An 18,930-nucleotide genomic window follows, 5' to 3' on the forward strand; every position below is an offset into this window, starting at 1 on the left:
ACAGACAGAACTGTCAATCACTATGTGGCGGGCAGGGGTGGCATGTCTCACACGCTTCTAGTATGAAATTTGGCAGCATACAAACAGCTTTTTTTTACATGAAAAAAAAATCTTTAAAAAACGATATATCTCTAATGACTCCTGTGAAATGTCTGCCTGCAAACTCTAAATACCCAGAACGCTCAATGAAATGGACAAAGGAAATTTTCTTTTTTCCGCAGTCAAGGCAAAGTGTTGGAATCAGAAGATTATTATAGGGAGATTTATTCCAAACACTCAGTGTCAATAATTAATCCAAAAAGTCATGATGGTTTTTCAGCCATGGAATTTTCTCTCCTAAACCCAAATGAGAGGTAATGAACAATTTTTCTAGCTGCTCAAACATCCTAACCATGAAAAAGCCACTGGAAATCTTCAGAACTGGTTAGAATGGATGAGTCTAAGTGTTATCTTCAGAAACTGCCGTGTTATTGCAAGGGCTATTTCTAGGTATCATATCCAATAAAATCCAATACAATGGGGCCAGCCGGTGTAATGTATATTACATGCACTGAATGTTAACATTCAGTTACCCAAAACAGCGTATTCTGAACTACTCTAAAGTTCAGTTGATATTCTATAAAACTTTAACATACAAATTATTGAACGAGTGTCATATTTCTAACTATGTTCCCATATGTCAATCCATAGTTTGGGGCCTCTTACAGATAAAGGTCTAAACTTTGATTGCCTAGAAACTGCCCATTTTGATAGTTTTGAAAAGCCACAAAAAATAAGCAGAGCGGGATTTACAACTCAGATTCCGCTTGACAAAAAGTCAAAGAGAAAAGTAAGTTATCCTCAGGATAGGTGATAACTTGCTGATATGTGACGGTCCCACTGCTTCCCTTCCGAATGGAGCGATAGCGGCTCTTGTGCAACGTGGCTTGTCATTGACAGCACGAGATAGGTACATGTTGCCAAATCTCCATTCAAACGGGGCACTACAGAGGTCCAATTTAGGATCCTTGAGGCAGTTGGTGAGAATCCCATCGATCAGCAAGTTATCACCAATCCTGTAGATAAGTGAAAAGTTGGAACAACTTTTTCAGTACTCAGAGACCTAACTTTGCAATTACTGGGTGTTAGTTATCTTGGATTTTACTTATCCAGTAGAGATGAGTGAATCTGTTTGAGGACCATTCCATTTGCCTCAACTTCATACCGTCTGAATTTGAGTTTTTTGTGGTTTGCTTTCTGCTGATTTGTAGGAAGTCAGGAAACTTGGGAAAAAAATAAAAAAAATAATAATACCCACTTTTCAGCTGACCTTTTCATCTGTAGCCACCTATCCCATCCTCTGCACAGCGTCCTTGGGCTTTTTTTTTTACTTTTCCACGGTCTTTGACATTCTCATCCTTCATCTTCACTCTGCATCAAGTGCCGAGTAGCCCTCTGACGTCAAAAGGAAGAAGATGTTTCATGACATACTTAAAGAAGAGTCTGGAGGGAGCCAAATGGAGGACTGGATGGGGGCTGTGCTGGCAGGACAATATTTTTTTTTTATTATTTGCTTTTCACATTTATTATGTTTTGTGGTCTGGAGACAAATTTGATCCAAATCAAATAAATTCAATTCAAATTTAATTTTCTGGCTAAATTCAATCGAAATTTCAAATTCAAATTTCATCAGATTAGCTCATCACTATAATCCTGCATTTACAATACTATTATCAAAAAGCACAGCAGATTGCTGAGCTCATAGTTCCTAATAACTCTAGCTTGTTCAGTTTCTGCACAGAACATTATGTAAAATCTATAATCTTGACACTGGTCATAACTCAGTATACAGAGCAAAATCCATACTGTCATACAGCACCGGGCAGGATATTATAGAAATTTGGTAAAGTTTTATGGGGACATCTGCATCAGATAAACTGTAGCAAAGAAAAGAATGCTGCTCTGAGCTGGGGCGTGACGGCAGTGGCTGCAGAGGTAACGGTTGCATATATATTCTGGTGTTTGAGGGGGCACAAAACATTTTTATGTAGATTATATCTATGAATGCACTATGACATGCTTTTCAAATGTAAACATTGATTTGGAGTTAAAGATAATTAAAGAGGTAGAAAAAACCCGAAATAACTACAGGAAATGTCATTCTAAATAAATTCCTAAATAAATGTAATTAGTAAATCTCAATAATTTGTCTAGGGGGCTGACCACTGTATGATTAAAATGGTTGCCACCTTGTTATACTGAGAGAAACCTATCCTAGAATGCTAGGACAGGAATCTGGGATCATGTGCAGGACAGGAACTTGTGAGCATATGCAGTAAGACGGGTGCCTGTGAGCATGTGCAGTAGTACAGGTGCCTGTGAGCATGTGCAGTAGGACAGGTGCCTGTGCGCATATGCGTTAGGATGGGTGCCTGTGAGCATGTGCAGTAGTACAGGTGCCTGTGCGCATATGCAGTAGGATGGGTGCCTGTGAGCATGTGTAGTAGGACAGGTGCCTGTGAGCATGTGCAGTAGTACAGGTGCCTGTGAGCATGTGCAGTAGTACAGGTGCCTGTGAGCATGTGCAGTAGTACAGGTGCCTGTGCGCATATGCGTTAGGATGGGTGCCTGTGAGCATGTGCAGTAGTACAGGTGCCTGTGAGCATGTGCTGTAGGACAGGTGCCTGTGCACATATGCAGTAGGATGGGTGCCTGTGAGCATGTGTAGTAGGACAGGTGCCTGTGCGCATATGCAGTAGGATGGGTGCCTGTGAGCATGTGCTTTAGGACAGGTGCCTGTGCGCATATGCAGTAGGATGGGTGCCTGTGAGCATGTGCAGTAGTACAGGTGCCTGTGCGCATATGCAGTAGGATGGGTGCCTGTGAGCATGTGTAGTAGGACAGGTGCCTGTGAGCATGCGCTGTAGGACAGGTGCCTGTGCGCATATGCAGTAGGATGGGTGCCTGTGAGCATGTGTAGTAGGACAGGTGCCTGTGAGCATGTGCCGTAGGACAGGTGCCTGTGCGCATATGCAGTAGGATGGGTGCCTGTGAGCATGTGCAGTAGGACAGGTGCCTGTGAGCATGCGCTGTAGGACAGGTGGTAACAAGACCAGGCAACATAATAAATATACAAGGGGAATTCAAAGCACTAAATAGTGCAGAAAGACCCCTCACCAAACGCAAGAACCAACTCCATAAAGATTACAAGAAAGGAGTACACCAGGAGCATATAGGTAATAGAAAATAATAACAATACTTTATTAAACCACATATGTTAGTACAAAAGTGTGACTAGTATCATCAAAATAGTATCAAAAAATACAACGTACAAGGATGATAAAAACATGAGTGGGTATCCCCCCGGTGCGTACTGACTATGGGGCCAATATAACAGTTAAAATATAAACGCATGTCACTGTAGGTTTAACTGTGTCAGGTATATACTACTTAGTCGACAACACCCAGTGGTATGACAGTCCAAAAGTAAACCGGAACAGCGCTTACCAATGCAGGGTCCCAGAGCCAGGCGCAGCGGGAGAGATCCACCAACAGAACCCCCTGCCTGTGAGCATGTGCAGTAGGACAGGTGCCTGTGAGCATGCGCTGTAGGACAGGTGCCTGTGCGCATATGCAGTAGGATGGGTGCCTGTGAGCATGTGTAGTAGGATAGGTGCCTGTGAGCATGTGCAGTACGACAGGTGCCTGTAAGCATGTGCAGTAGGAAGCTCCACCCTTCTTCACATACAGGAAGACATGCTCCACTAATACTGGAGATACCTGAGGTGCTGGGGTAAGATGAGGCCTCTCAAACTTCTGTGTGTACTGTCTTTATGAATAACAATATAAGTATCTTTCAGTCATAGCAGAAGAGCTTCCTACTGCACATGCTTACAGGCTCCTGTCCTACTGCACATGCTCATAGGTTCCTGTCCTACTGCACATGCTCTCAGGCTCTTGTCCTAACAATCTAAGACAGGTTTATGATTTGGTAGCTGAATGTATTTAGGAATATATTTATAATGACCTCTCTTTTTAGTTATGTATTTTTTTTTATTCCTGCAAAACCCCTTTCAATTGCAGTAGTCAAATTCTAATTACAAAATCCAGCTCTGCTTAGCAAACAGTCATTGCATTTTAGTGAATTCTTAAAATGATAAAAGTTTGAACTCACTGTGAAAAGCTAATTAATCTCTTTAAGTACATGTTCGCACATTCATTTTTTTGGTCAATATTTTACATCAGTATCTGTAAGCCAAAACCAGGAGTGGGTGATAAATACGGAAGAGGTAACGTGTTTCTATTATACTTTAACTCTCATTGTTCCTCTCCTGATTTTGACTTACAAATACTGATGTAAAATACTGACCAAACACTGATTGTGTCAATATGGCCTGAAAAGGACCTGTGAGATGTTAAAAAGTGACCAGTTTTTGCTTTTATTGCAGTCCCGCTGCTCCCCTGAGTATTCTAATCTGCCATACGGTTCCAGAGATATGGTCGTCTTATATGGGGACTGCCTGGAGGCATATCTTCAGGCTTCTATGTATAATTGTTAAACAACACAGAAATTAGCACTAAAAAAAAGGATAAAAAAACACAATACATGGGAAAGGAGCTTTAGTAGAATAAAAGCAAAAACTGTCTACTTTTGACTTGGTGACAGGTTATCTTTAAACGTTAGAAATTTGAATGTCTCGAAAATCATACCATACAAGGTACCGTATGTTTGTGGTCTGGTATGTATCATGTAAACACATAAATCTGCATATCTGTGTGAACACAGATGGCAGGAGACCTCTAATAAAAATAATTTCCTCAATTTTTAATATTAAAAGGAATGTATTGACTATATATATTTTTTTACTAATTAAAACTAGAAAATAAAAAAAAGTTTTTTCTTTTTTTTCAAATGTGTTCCAAATTTTGATTGTTGATTTTCTTCTATTCCATTTTCTGTACAAGGTTAAGGAAGCAGTCATAATGCTAGAGCTTCCAACAAAATTATTTAATAATATGATTTACAGCAGCCACATGGACCATAGACAATAATAGTCTGGGTGGGTTTTTTATTGATGTCTATGAGAGATTGTTATGGGCAGGCTCCATGTCCTGTGCAGAGATCCTTATGCAGAGAGGTGGAATACATGAGCTGTGTTTGTTTCCTTATAATGAATGGAGGATCCCACGTATACATTGGTGTTACCTGTCATTGTAATCCTGCCTGTGATAATAATTAGATGACTGCTTAAAAGGGATCTCTGCAAAACAAGAAAAATCAGCCTATTATTAATGAGGCTCAGTGGCCAAAGTGAAAACTGTAAGATTTCAGTATTATTCTTTTTAAAGATATTGATATGGATAAAAACATTATATTTAAATTGTAGATAATTTTTGACTGCACATTTCCTAGAAATGTATCAAACAAATAAAAATTTTTTTATTAAAATAGGCGCCTTGCCTTTAGATATTAAAACACAGTACACTGTAAACTTATCCTTTTAAATTGTATAAAATGATGTTTAAAGTATTTTTTTTATTATGCTTAACAACAATGTAATTTTTATCACAATAATTATGGATTTTCTTACAGGTAAGTCTGAGAATGGCCTGTCAGTCTAGCTCTGATTCACCTTAACGTCTGTATTTACAGTAGAATGTCATCCATTGGAATGTATTAGATATTAAGTAGATATTTAAATATAACTTATCATACGTTACAGTAGTATTTAAAGGTTATTCCTATCTAGGCAACTTATCACCTTTCCTTAATATATGCAATAACTCGCTGGTTACTTGTGGTCTGACTGCTTGGACCCCAACGATCCTGTGAATGCCACCACTCCATTCCAACAAGGCATTTGAGAGTCCAATTCTCTGGATCAGAGAGGGTTTCAAATTATGAAGAGGTAATACCATGCCGAGATAAGAATACCCCTTTACATATACTAGAGCCATATTAATATATATAAATCTATCCAAATTTAAGCCATAAACACTTGTCTCTTTCCCAGAGATGTTGTGATGTCTTTGGAGGTGATGTCATAGTAGTGTGATAATAATCATAGTGATATCACATTACTGGAATATTAATATAAATATGGAGTATGGAATATAAATACCGTATATACTCGAGTATAAGCTGACCCGAGTATAAGCCGACCCCCCCTAATTTTGCCACAAAAAACTGGGAAAACTTATTGACTCGAGTATAAGCCTAGGGTAGGAAATGCAGCAGCTACTGGTAAATTTCAAAAATAAAAATAGATGCTCCATACCGTTCATTATTGCCCCATAGATGCTCCATATACAACTGTGCTATATAGAATGATCTATACTGTTCATTATGGCCCCATAGATGCTCCATAGAAAGCTGTGCCCCATATAGAATGCTCTGCACGGTTCATTATGACCCCATAGATGCTCCTTATAAAGCTGTTCCCGCCTTATAGAATGCTCTGCACCGTTCATTATGACCCCATAGATGCTCCTTATAAAGCTGTGCCCCATATAGAATGCTCTGCACCGTTCATTATGACCCCATAGATGCTCCTTATAAAGCTGTGCCCCATATAGAATGCTCTGCACCGTTCATTATGACCCCATAGATGCTCCTTATAAAGCTGTGCCCCATATAGAATGCTCTGCACCGTTCATTATGACCCCATAGATGCTCCTTATAAAGCTGTTCCCGCCTTATAGAATGCTCTGCACCGTTCATTATGACCCCATAGATGCTCCTTATAAAGCTGTTCCCGCCTTATAGAATGCTCTGCACCGTTCATTATGACCCCATAGATGCTCCATATAAAGCTGCCCCATATAGAATGCTCTGCACCGTTCATTATGACCCCATAGATGCTCCATATAAAGCTGTGCCCTATATATCTATTGCTCTGCACTGTCCATTATGGCCCCATAGATGCTCCTTATAAAGCTGTGCCATATATAATGCTCTGCACCCTTCATTATGGCTCCATAGATGCTCCTTATAAAGCTGTGCCCCATATATATTGCTCTGCACCGTTGATTATGGCCCCATAGATGCTCCTTATAAAGCTGTGCCATATACAATGCTGCTGGTGCTGCAATGAAAAAAAAATCACATACTCACCTCTCTTTGCTCAGGACGCCGGCGGTTTCAATATTTACCTGCTCATCGTGCGGCTCCGTCTCCAGCACTGACGCTCAGCAGAGGGCGCGCACTGACTACGTCACCGCGCCCTCTAACCTGAGTGTCACTGCTAGAGGACGCTGGAGACGGAGCCGCACCGGAACGAGGAGCAGGTAAATATCGCGCAGCGCTGCGCTCCCCTTACCTGCTCCTGGTGTGGTCCCTGCAGTCCCTGGCTTCCCCGGCGCTGCAGCTTCTTCCTGTAATTGAGCAGTCACATGGCACCGATCATTTACAGCAATGAATATGCGGCTCCTCCCCTATGGGAGGTGGAGCCGCCTATTCATTTCTGTAATGAGCGGTGCCATGTGACCACTCAGTACAGGAAGAAGCTGCAGCGCTGGGGAAGCCAGGGACTGCAGGGACCGCGCCGGGAGCAGGTAAGTATAACTACACAGCCCCCGCTCTCCCTCACCTGCCGACCCCCGGGTATATGACTCGAGTATATGCCGAGAGGGGGACTTTCAGCCCCAAAAAATGGGCTGAAAATCTCGGCTTATACTCGAGTATATACGGTATATGGAGTATATGGAATATAAAGTTGGAAAAACAGACAGAGTACATTGTTCTACATATCAGACTGGTGGAACCCCTGCATTAGACCTCTGGGATCTCCGGAGCTCTTGGCTGTCAGGCAAGGCTTGACTATCTTCCAGAGGAACACTTGCTGCAGGAGTCATAGTGGGGTCTTGTCTGGTCTCGTCCTCGCGTAGTGGTACATCCATGGGATTGGCAGTGTGTTCCTTACTGTCCATAACAGCACCATCCCCCTACAGTAGTGTGATAATAAGCTCAGTGATATCACAGTACTGGAATAATGAATATAGTGATGTCACAGTACCTATATTACCTATATTATGCTCTGTACTGGTATAATGATGGTTTTCTTGGTTATACCATGAACTGTATTGCATTTTACATGCTCACCTTTATTCATCCTTAGTTTTCACTACTTGTACCTCTCCTATGAATGGCAGAGGGCCCCCTCTTTTTGCTCTATCATTGCTGCTAAGGCAACCATGTGGAGACATGGGGAGGTCGGCGGGCACCCAGGTTTTGCTAGCTGGAACTGCGTGGACAAGGGATCGTTCCGCCAAATGCCCACTCTCCCTTTAACGTGGGCGTAATGCTGCTCAGACAACACAGGGAGAGGGTAAAACAGTATGACAATGCTTTATTGAACAACAAAACAGGCAGATAACACATAGAACAGTCCAAGCAAAATACTCCAAGGTGGTGCACATTACAGAGTCTCACTCTTCCGCTGACTCGCTGGGATAGTGGCAGCTGTTACTTCAGAGCTCCCAGGGTCGACTACCCCACCTGTGGCACGCACAAAGAGAGGAGGTAACGCCAAGTGTAGGAAGATGACAGTCCATTCAGGTACAAGGCCAGTTGACCCTCGGGTTACAACCTGGCTTCATCTTCCAGGGTTGACTACCCCACCTGTGGCACACCCACAGAGAGAAGATAGTGACATGCTTAGGAATATGACTGTCCATTGAGGTACAAGGCCAGTTGACCTGAGGGTCACAATCTGGCGTCTCCAAACATCTCCATGGAGCCAGGCGACCTGGGGGTCCCCAATCCTGGCTTTCTCCAAAAGTATCCATTGTTCAGCAATGGTCAATGGAGCAAATCTGTATTCTTCCCCACCGGGGCCGAGGTCCCCTAGGTTGTTTCCTGTAGAATTATAGATCCATGTCCCTCGTGATTGAGCCATGATGTATTGGCAGCAGTCCTGTAGGATGTTTGGATATCTTGGCAGAATCTCTGGCTGTCTCTCTCTCACTGTCTCAGTCTGAGAGGCATATCATCTCTTTTTATGTTTAACAAGTGTCCTTCAATCCAGCATCACAGATAAGGGGAAGAATGGTGACAACCAAGTCATATTGTTTGATTATGCAATCTATTTGCATAGATTTTCCTCCTCCATTTTAAAAATCAACAAACTTGTCTAGAGACTGTATAACTAGCATATCAGCAAGCATCACAAGTCATCAAGGATAAGTGCACAATATGTTATACTAAATTCCAACTTACAAGGCAATATTACAGGCTTATACAAGCAAAAGTCTGTTTGCTTTCTTGACCAATGCATAAATTCAAAAGCCAACATACAGATAACATTCTATTCTTCTTGGCTTGCTAAAATAGTTGTCTGGTTAATTAATATACAATGCTGTGTCTCCACAAGCCACACTTGGGTTTTTTCTCTGAACGACTAATCAATTGTGAAGTTACTATAATCATTTTTTATCCCCATGCTGTGGGGAAGCTTTTCTTCAGCAGGGACAGGAAAACCTATTAGAGGCCGTAAAAGACTCGAGACTGGGTCGTAGGTTCACCTTCCAGCACGATCCTAAACATAAGTCCAGAGCTACAATGGAGGGTTAAGATCAAAGCATATTCCTGTGTTTGAATGGCCCAGTCACAGTCCAGACCTAAATCCTATTCAGAATCTGTAGCAAGACTAGAGAATAACTGGAGAATTTCTGTTCACAGACGTCTCCATACAATCTCACTGATAGAGAGCAATGATGAATGGGCAAAAATGTCATCCTCTAGATCAGTGTTCCCCAACTCTGGTCCTCAAGAGCCACCAACAGGTCATGTTTTCAGGATTTCCTTAGTATTGCCCAGGTGATAATGGCATCACCTGCACAGGCAATAATTCCATCACCTGTGAAATACTAAGGACATCCTGAAAACATGACCTGTTGGTGGCTCTTGAGGACCGGAGTTGGGGAACACTGGTCTAGATGTACAAAGATGGTAGCGATGTACTCCAAAAGAGCAATTACAATGAAAGACGGTCATAGAAAATATTGACCCGGGGGAGGGGGGGGGGGGGGGCTGAATAAAAATGCACCTCACAATTTTCATATTTATGTTTAAAATAATTAGAAAGCATGCTTTATTTCCTTTACCCTTCTCAAATACTTGTTACTTACTTATTGTTGGAATATCACATAAAATCCCAATAAAATATATTTATTTTATTGTGAAAAAGTTCATGGGTATGAATACTTATTCAAGGCACTGTAAAGGGTTTGAATCGTTTATATAGGCCTCTTTTTTGATAGAAGAGTGCCCTGAAAATAAGCTGATGAGTAGAGATGGGCGAACCTTAACAGAACTGTTTGGCGTTCGTACCGGACAGTTACTGTTCGGGCCTGAACGCCAAACACGGACTCTCTGCTGAAGTCCGGTGCAGTGTTCGAGGTAAGTCCGTGGGAGAGAGAGAGGGAGAGGTTTTTTATTTTCTTAGCAGTCTGGGTATCCAATATTTTCAATGGTGTTCGGGTGCTGGTGGAAGTGCAGGTACTGTTCTGATACCCGAACCGATCTTTCTAAAAAGTTCGGATCAGGTACCAGAACCCGAACCTCAATCGGTCCATCCATCCCTATTGATGAGAAATTATCCTGCTGTGAGCATTTCCAGCATACATCTGCAAGGCAGCAGAGGAGCTTAAGTTCAAGGATTAAATTCCCCTGTAGCACGGCCATAGGGAAACAACATCATGAGGTCCTTAGAATCAATAGGATTTGCATGTAACGGATAATTTCCCGAATTCCTAAAATGGGTATTCAGATATGCATTTTTCAAGCACAACAACCTCTTTCATAGCCTCTAGAATAATAGCTTATGTACACAATTGCTTTCATTACTGTATTCTATTTAATATATCATTTTTATACATTTTATATGCGTCAGTAATGGATAATGCACTTTATGGGAAATGCACAGAACCCGCAGAGCCACCTGCTCTGATATTTTTATCTGACTGATCCTAAATAGAAAAAGAAAACAAAACTGTGTCCATCTGACCTATCTCATCATAGATCTGCGTTCTTTCTCTCCAGATCTTCAGCAGCCGATGGACCAAAGCAAGAAAATACGATGGAAAATAACCCATATGACTACAGGAAACTTCTTCGGAAAACATCTCAGCGAGATCGCCTCTTACATAATTTTTAATGTATTTTTATTATATTTATTTGTGTAGATAGAAGGATCTTTCTTTCATTGTTTTTAGCTTTTACAAAAACTATGCAAGTTTTTGTTTATACAATGTTTTACTGCCGTCCAAGATTTTTTTTTTTATGTTTTTCTAATTTTATTTTATTTAAGTTGGTGCTCTTTTCCTTCATGCCATAGGTTTTGCATTCCCAAATCTCTGCACAGTGGCTACATATTATTAAAGGAGCAATATCATGTATATGTACATGATTGCCGGATTGTGGAGAGGTCTCAGGAGCTGAGATCTGTACACACGGCAGATCCCAGTTCCATTAAAGAAGCATCTTCAGAATCAGTCTTCCTCCCATCAAAATTTTTACTATTGCTCATTTTGCCTTTCTTCCCAGAAAATTATGCTCTTTTCCATTAGGTCTATGACTTCACGTGATTAAAAACTGTCTAGCTAAATCCTTCTAAACTCTATGTAGAAACAGGAGGCCTCTTTTTCCTGCATGAGTCACAAATAGAACTACAATCGTACATCAGTGTAATGTCCCTGGCTGGGGGAAGGAGTGGAGATGCTGGGTCATGATGACTCATGCAGAAAAAAGAGACTTCCTGTTTCTACATAGAACGGAGAAATGAGGAGAATTTACTGGGTAGAAAGGTAAAATGAGCAATTGTAAGTACACAGTGCTATATAATATGATGAGTGCAATATAATAAGAGGATAAAGTCTTTGGTGGGAGAGCTTCTTTAAATAATCTTCAATGAATGAACCACAGGAAGTTGCCCCAATGAATCATCAATTACAATACTGGATATGATTGATTGAAATAAAAAATAATAAGTCTCTCTTAGGGTTATAGCAGAAGGAAATTTAAAGGGGCTATACAGGTTTTTCAAGAAATTCTGCAGTCAGTCTATGTTACTGCAGACTTGTGAATCCTCACAGTGCGTGCAGCACACACTGTGAGGATTGCCCAGTGCTGGCAGCCAAACTGAACAGTCATGTGGCTGCAGGTATGCAATATTCATACTTCTGGCAAGATTCCAACTAAATGTGTGTGGCCTCACTTAATAAAGGTGAATTGAGCGAGGCTGCGCGCATCTAGTTCAAATGTGACCTGGAATTTGCATATCACAAACTTGCGTTCCTCATAAATTCTCGGTCTCACTGCCACCACCGGAGAATCCTCACAGAGTGACTGCAAATTTTCATGATAAACCTAGACAACAGCTTTTATTTAGTCAGCTTTGAAGAGCTGCTGGACACTACCATACTAGATCATGAAAATGGGATAAGTAGATGTGGAGGGTTAATAAAGGGTTGTCAAATTCTACATATACAGCCTCACTGAGCATGTGGGAGGGAAGGTGAAACACTCACGCAAGCAGAATGTTTGAGTATGCTTGCTAGAGTAGCAGTTCAAAGCAGCTTCTGAAAGAGCATGAACTGGGCAGCTAAATAGCACTTTCAGCATGACGTTTGAGAGAGAAAGAAGCTGCATCCAACCGCTGCACCCTCATCTCATTTTCATGACTCAGTTATAGCTTTCAACACTAGACATGTAGAGGCTACACATCTTAAACATACACTGAAACACACAGGCAGAATGTTTGAGTACTTTTCCTGGAGCAGCAGTTCAAATCAGCTTCTGAAAGAGCATAAACTAGGTCATTAATCAGCACTTTCAGCATGATGTTTGCGAGAGAATGAAGCTTCATCCAACCATTGCACCCTCATCTCCTGTTCATGACTCGGTTATAGCTTTAAACACGAGACATGTAGAGGCTACACATGTTAGCTACTGGCCAACCAGTCATAATTACATGTAGCATAAAAGTCCTCTGAAAGTATCACAATTTTTATTTATTTTTTTAAAGCTAATAATCTTGTGCCACTTGTTATGGGATATGTTAAGCCAAGGGAAAAGGTAAAGAAGGGCACAGTTGTACACACACATTTGATACCAGGTTAACTTTGATCTTCATGAAATTGCTGTTCAGACTGATACTTTTTTCTGCCATGGCAGTTTATGTAGTAAATATGGTGGTCACCCAGGCTTTCCTGTTAGTAACACTACCAGTATGGAAGCATTTGGAATTGAAATACCAAACAACCAGCAGTCCGCAGTGTAATATTAGCTTAAGTGATTTCAGATGGACCTAAAACATGGGGTTCTACAGTAATGTATTTTTCAGTTGTTTACTCACATACTATCTCCCCCTATAAAGGAATTTGTTCCATCTGTGCCTTTTTCAGCCATATGTCTAAATAATAAAAGCACTTAGGGTCCGATTCATTGCATTTGCGTCTTTTTTTGTCTAGCTTTTGGTGTTTTTCATCTGTTTTTAATTCACGCCTTATTCTTCTTTTAATTAGCATTTTGTTTTTTGTTTTTTAAGTCTATTTTATATGTGTTGGCCTATGGTTTTTCATATGAAGGTGCAACTTTTTGAATTGTGATTTTTTTTTTTAAAAGCAAATACAATTTTTGGATTGAAATCCAATCCTCCCTAGTATGATTTTATGTACGCATAAGTTCACCCCCACCTCGTAAATTTTACGTAATTTTAGCAGAACATGCATTTTTTTTTGTTTAAGGGTTGCAAAAAAGCTAAAAAAAAAATTAAGAGCATTTTTGGTCTTGCACAAAATTCATAAACCACATGCACCATTTTGAAGAATATGGCACAAGAAAAGTCAATGAAAATCACAAGACGAATAAAAGTGACTTAAAAGAAAATGCAAATGACCAATTAGGTCTTGTATTTTACGTGTATCTTTCTGAAAGTAGATTGTTATGCTGCTCTTGTTAAAACTTATAGAAATGCCAAAAATGAGATGGACACTTACGTAGTATGTGATACCAAATAAAAAAGAATCCAACATTATTTTTCTGTTTAGTTCTCTTGTTGCAGTAAATTCTTAATATTCTCACAGTGACAACATGTGGTTATTCTGTGAGTCACATCTAGAACATGGGATTGGGAAAATAAAGTCAGTTCACAGGCAAGCAACTAGATTATTACAAGGGATGGAAGGGCTCTTCATTATAATGAGAGGTTGGAAAAGTTGGGCTTGTTTAGCCTAGAAAAAAGATGCCTCAGTGGAGATCTCATCTATACAGTACATACATCATGTGCACATTCATTAGGCAAGTGAGCATTTTGACCATATCATCATTTTTAGGCTTTCATACTCATCTGCATTTATAAAAATCGGTCCGATGTTGGTCCTGAAAAGTCAGATGAGTGTCATACAAGTGTCATGCGAGTACAATGCGATTTTTCTCACCTAGCATCCATATGACATGCGTATGCAATCCGTATGCAATGCAATTTTAGCATTAGCTTTTACATACGAGAATTTTCTATAAACAGGTTCCACTGATACATCTTAATCAAAATAGCAAGCCATATGCCCATAAAGGTTTGGCACATATAAGCACAAAGGACACTCCAGAAATATGAATCCTGCAAAAAACTCATGGAGCAAACAGTCCAAAACTCATGTGAGTAAAACGTACAAAATATTTTATTTTCTAAGTATACACATACATTTCATAGACAGACTAAAAAGACAAGGTACATCCAGAACTAATATGTGAAGGATGTACAACACCAGGAGTAAAAACCAAGAGAACGCAAAAGATCACCCTGCAAAACTATGGACATAAGATCTATTTTATACATGCATAGTGCAAGTCAAGAAAACAGGGGACAGTAAACTGTATATTCCCAATAAAGGTATTTTTAAAGCACTAGTATGTACGCAATCAAAGGGAACATCCTATGAAGAAATGCAGGTCTTACCCGTAAAGTCTCTGTTAGTGTGTGTCCTAAATGCAGCCCCGACGCGCGTTTCGCGTGGGCTTCCTCGGGGGGCTGTAACTATGTGTGTGTCCTGAGTGTTATTTAATGGAAGCTGGCAGCTGTGTGTAATAATCAGGACACACACATAGTTACAGCCCCCCGAGGAAGCCCACGTGAAATTGCTAACATATTAGGGCAATCACAGCACCATCAAAAGTTTTGTTGAAAATAAACAACAGGGTAACAAAAAGCGTGTTGAGAAAAAAGACGACATTAATAGTCAAAGGTTTGAGAAGAATCGAATGCGGAGCGACCAGGAAGACATTATCCTCCAGTGCTGTCATACTCAAGAGCTGCAACCTCACTGAAAGCCCAGAAGTACAAGGTGTTCAGTGCTCAAAGACATGGCTGAGAAATGTCCGTGGACAGATTAATAAGACAAAAACAAAGGGCATTCAAAATCTTGAAAGCCGAGAATACTGAAAAAGCACTTCAGGAGATCTAAATAAGAAATGTAAAAAAGAAATCAAGCTAGCAAAGTATCTACAGAGAAACAAATTGCCAATGACATTAAAATAAATCCCCCCCAACATTTTTATAAATACATCAAAGCCAAACAGAAAAAAACAGATGGAATCAGCTCATTAAAAGACGACAATAAGATAATTATAGAGAACAAAGAAAAGGCTGATATAATAAGCAGGCACTTTTCATCTGTGTTCACCATTGAACTAGTTTAACACAAAAAGAAGTACACCTACGTCTGAGCAATTTAAACATTGACAAATCCCCTAGCACAGATGGCATTCATCCACATTTACTAAGGAAATTGAGCACAACAATTGATTGACCACTGTATCGCTCATTCTTAGGGTATGTTTCCACGTTCAGGAAACGCTGCATGTTTGACGCTGCCTAGAGCCGCAGAGTCAAACATGCAGCGTCCAGATGTTACAGCATAGTGGAGGGGATTTCATGAAATCCCGTCTCCACTATGCGGTAAAACATGGAGGCGGCAGACCCACGTAAAACGGACATGCGGCGCGTCATTTCAGAACGCAGCATGTCTGTTTACCATAGACTATCATTAGATACGATAAAATTGCATCTAATGATTAGTCACATGCGTAGAAACTGCGTACAAGCAGCTTACTACGCATGTCTGCCGGCTCACCTGTCCCGCCGCCGGAAGTCCCTCATCCACTGCAGTTCTTGCGATAACTTATGTTATCGCGAGAACTGTCGTGTACGTGACCGGGACTTGTCTCCGGTCACTAGTCTGGTTCTCGCAAACAGCTGATCAGCTGTTTGTGAGAATGCTGTAGTGTAGGTGATCGCTGGAGAGTTAGCTCCGGCGAACATCTACCGGCTCTGCTACATCTAGATGTCAGGCATCCAGATGTAGCAGAGCTGGACTTGTCTACACTGTTTGCACATACAACACACAACATACACCATACTACATACAACATGCCACATGCAACATGCACAACATGCTACATGTAACAACGTGCGACAACATGCAACATGCAACATATGACGACATGCAACTACATGCGACATGCAACATGCGGCGACATGCGACAACATGCAACATGTGACATGCAGCATGCGACAACATGCGAGATGCAACAACATGCGACATTCAACATGTGGCAACATGCAACATATGACAACATGCGACGACATGCGACATGCGACAACATGCGACATGCAACATGTGACAGCAGTTTTGTGACTCCTTTTTCGGATTATATATATAACATGTGACAACATGCAACATATGACAACATGTGACAACATGCGACATGTAACATGCAACATGCGACGGCATGCAACATGCGGCGACATGCAACATGCAATGACATGCAACATGCGACAACATGCAACAACATGCGACATGTGACAACATGCGACATGCAACATGTGACATGCAACATGCAACAACATGCGGCGACATGCGATGACATGCAACGACATGCAACATGCAACAACATGTGACATGCGACATCATGCGACATGCGAGGACATGCGACATGCTGCGACATGCGACATGCGATAACATGCGACATGCAACATGCGACATGCATCATACGACATACACCATACAACACATACATACAGTACATACATACAACATACATATAGACATACAGTACATTAAACATAGAGTACATACTCACCATCACTTGTCACTTTGATCCCCGAAGCCATTGTCACCTGTAAAAAATATTAAAATAATAAACAAACACTATACTCCCAATCCACAGAAATCCAATTAAAACGAGTGTCCCACGACGATCTCCCGTGGAGAGCAGCAGCATCACCTGATGCGACTGCTCTCCAGGGGCTCCAGGAATACAATGATGGAAGGTATCCTTCCAAAGTGTATTCCTCACAATGTATTCCTACGCCTCTGGGAGAAAATAGTCCCTAGTCTCACTTTTGGCATTGCTGCATGAGAAAGTTCCCACGCAGCAATTGCCAAAAAGTGAGACCAGTGAACTACAGTAACCTCTCAGTGATGCACTGCAGGAGCCATTGTCTCCTTTCAGTGCGTCACAGAGGGTCCTATAGAGCAGTGACATCACCCGATGTCACTGTTCTATAGGGGAGATCGTCGTGGGACACTCGTTATTAATTGGACTGCGTCAGACAGGGAGTATACGGTTTATTATTTTACGTTTTTTGCAGGCGATCGAGTATGGTAAGTATGGTGAAATTAAGAATAATAAAATACATTTTTTCTGGCTGTGTCTTTATTTCTTTTTTAACGCTTTCACTACTCTAGGATTAATAATGGATAGGCGTCTTATTGACGCCTCTCCATTATTATCCTGACTTAATGTCACCTTACAATAGCAAGGTGACATTAACCCCTTATTACCCCATATCCCACCGCTACACGGGAGTGGGAAGAGAGGGGCTAAGTGCCGAAATTGGCACATCTTACAGATGTGCCATTTCTGAGGCAGCTTTGGCTGGTATTTGTAGCCGGGGGGCCAATATCCATGGCCCTTCTCTAGGCTATGAATATCAGCCCGCAGCTGTCCGCATAGCCTTTCTAGCTATAAATTATAGGGGAACCACAAGCCATTTCTTTGGGGGGGTCCCCCTGTTTTAACAGCCAGTAAAGGCTACACAGACAGCTGATATTCATAGCCTGGGAGGGGCCATGGGTATTACCCCCTTCCCAGGCTACAAATATTGGCCCCCGGCCGTCAGCTTTCCCGCTCTGGCGCAGAAAATTGCGCAGGAGCCCACGCCATTTTTTTCCATTTTTTTTAATTAAACGTTCATTCATAAACATCGGCCTTGCTATTATATATCTACTAGATGGTGGCCCGATTCTAACACATCGGGTATTCTAGAATATGTATGTACTTTATTTACGAAGTGGTGTTTAAATCCTGCTGCAATATCGATGATTGGTCGCGTGCGCGAGCAATCAGCGAAGCGTGGTTTAAATCCTGCACCAATTCACGGCCTGACTGCACCTGTCGCTGATTGGTCGCGCCAGCCGCCCGCGACCAATCAACGACGCAGGATTTCCGTTACAGACAAACAGACTCTTAGACGATTATATATATACTAGATGGTGGCTCGATTCTAACGCACTGGGTATTCTAGAATATGGTTGTATGTATGTACAGTATGTCGTGCTGTGAGTGGGGGTTAAATTTCACCCCAATATCGCTGATTGGTCGCAGCCGATGTAGTATATAACACAGCCCACGCAGTATCTAACACAGCCCACATAGTATATAGCAATGTGGACACCATATCCCTTTTAAAAAAGAATTAAAATAAAAAATAGCTCTATACTCACCCTCCGTCGGCCCCCGGATCCAGGCGAGGCAAAGATATGGCTCTTGGAAAAGGGGATGAAAAAACAAAAATGATAGAAAGGAAAATGGAAATGGTGTGAAGCCTTTAAGGGGTTGTTTAGTTGGCAAAACATGGCTGTGTTTTTATTAGACAATGCTAAACCTTT

The 18,930-nt window shown here is 41.3% G+C and overlaps 1 protein-coding gene across 1 annotated transcript in view; it reads left to right on the forward strand.

Annotated features, from left to right (window-relative positions):
* Positions 1–11,135, forward strand: part of MYO3A (myosin IIIA) — a 173,227-nt gene extending 162,092 nt beyond the window's left edge. The window contains exon 34 of the mRNA XM_069732227.1: positions 11,021–11,135. Within this exon, the coding sequence (XP_069588328.1) occupies positions 11,021–11,135 (115 nt within the window). The remainder of the gene's footprint in view (positions 1–11,020) is intronic.
* Positions 11,136–18,930: the final 7,795 nt, after the last annotated feature.

This window comes from Ranitomeya imitator, chromosome 6 (assembly GCF_032444005.1).
Source record: "Ranitomeya imitator isolate aRanImi1 chromosome 6, aRanImi1.pri, whole genome shotgun sequence".
Taxonomy (NCBI): Eukaryota; Metazoa; Chordata; class Amphibia; order Anura; family Dendrobatidae; genus Ranitomeya; species Ranitomeya imitator.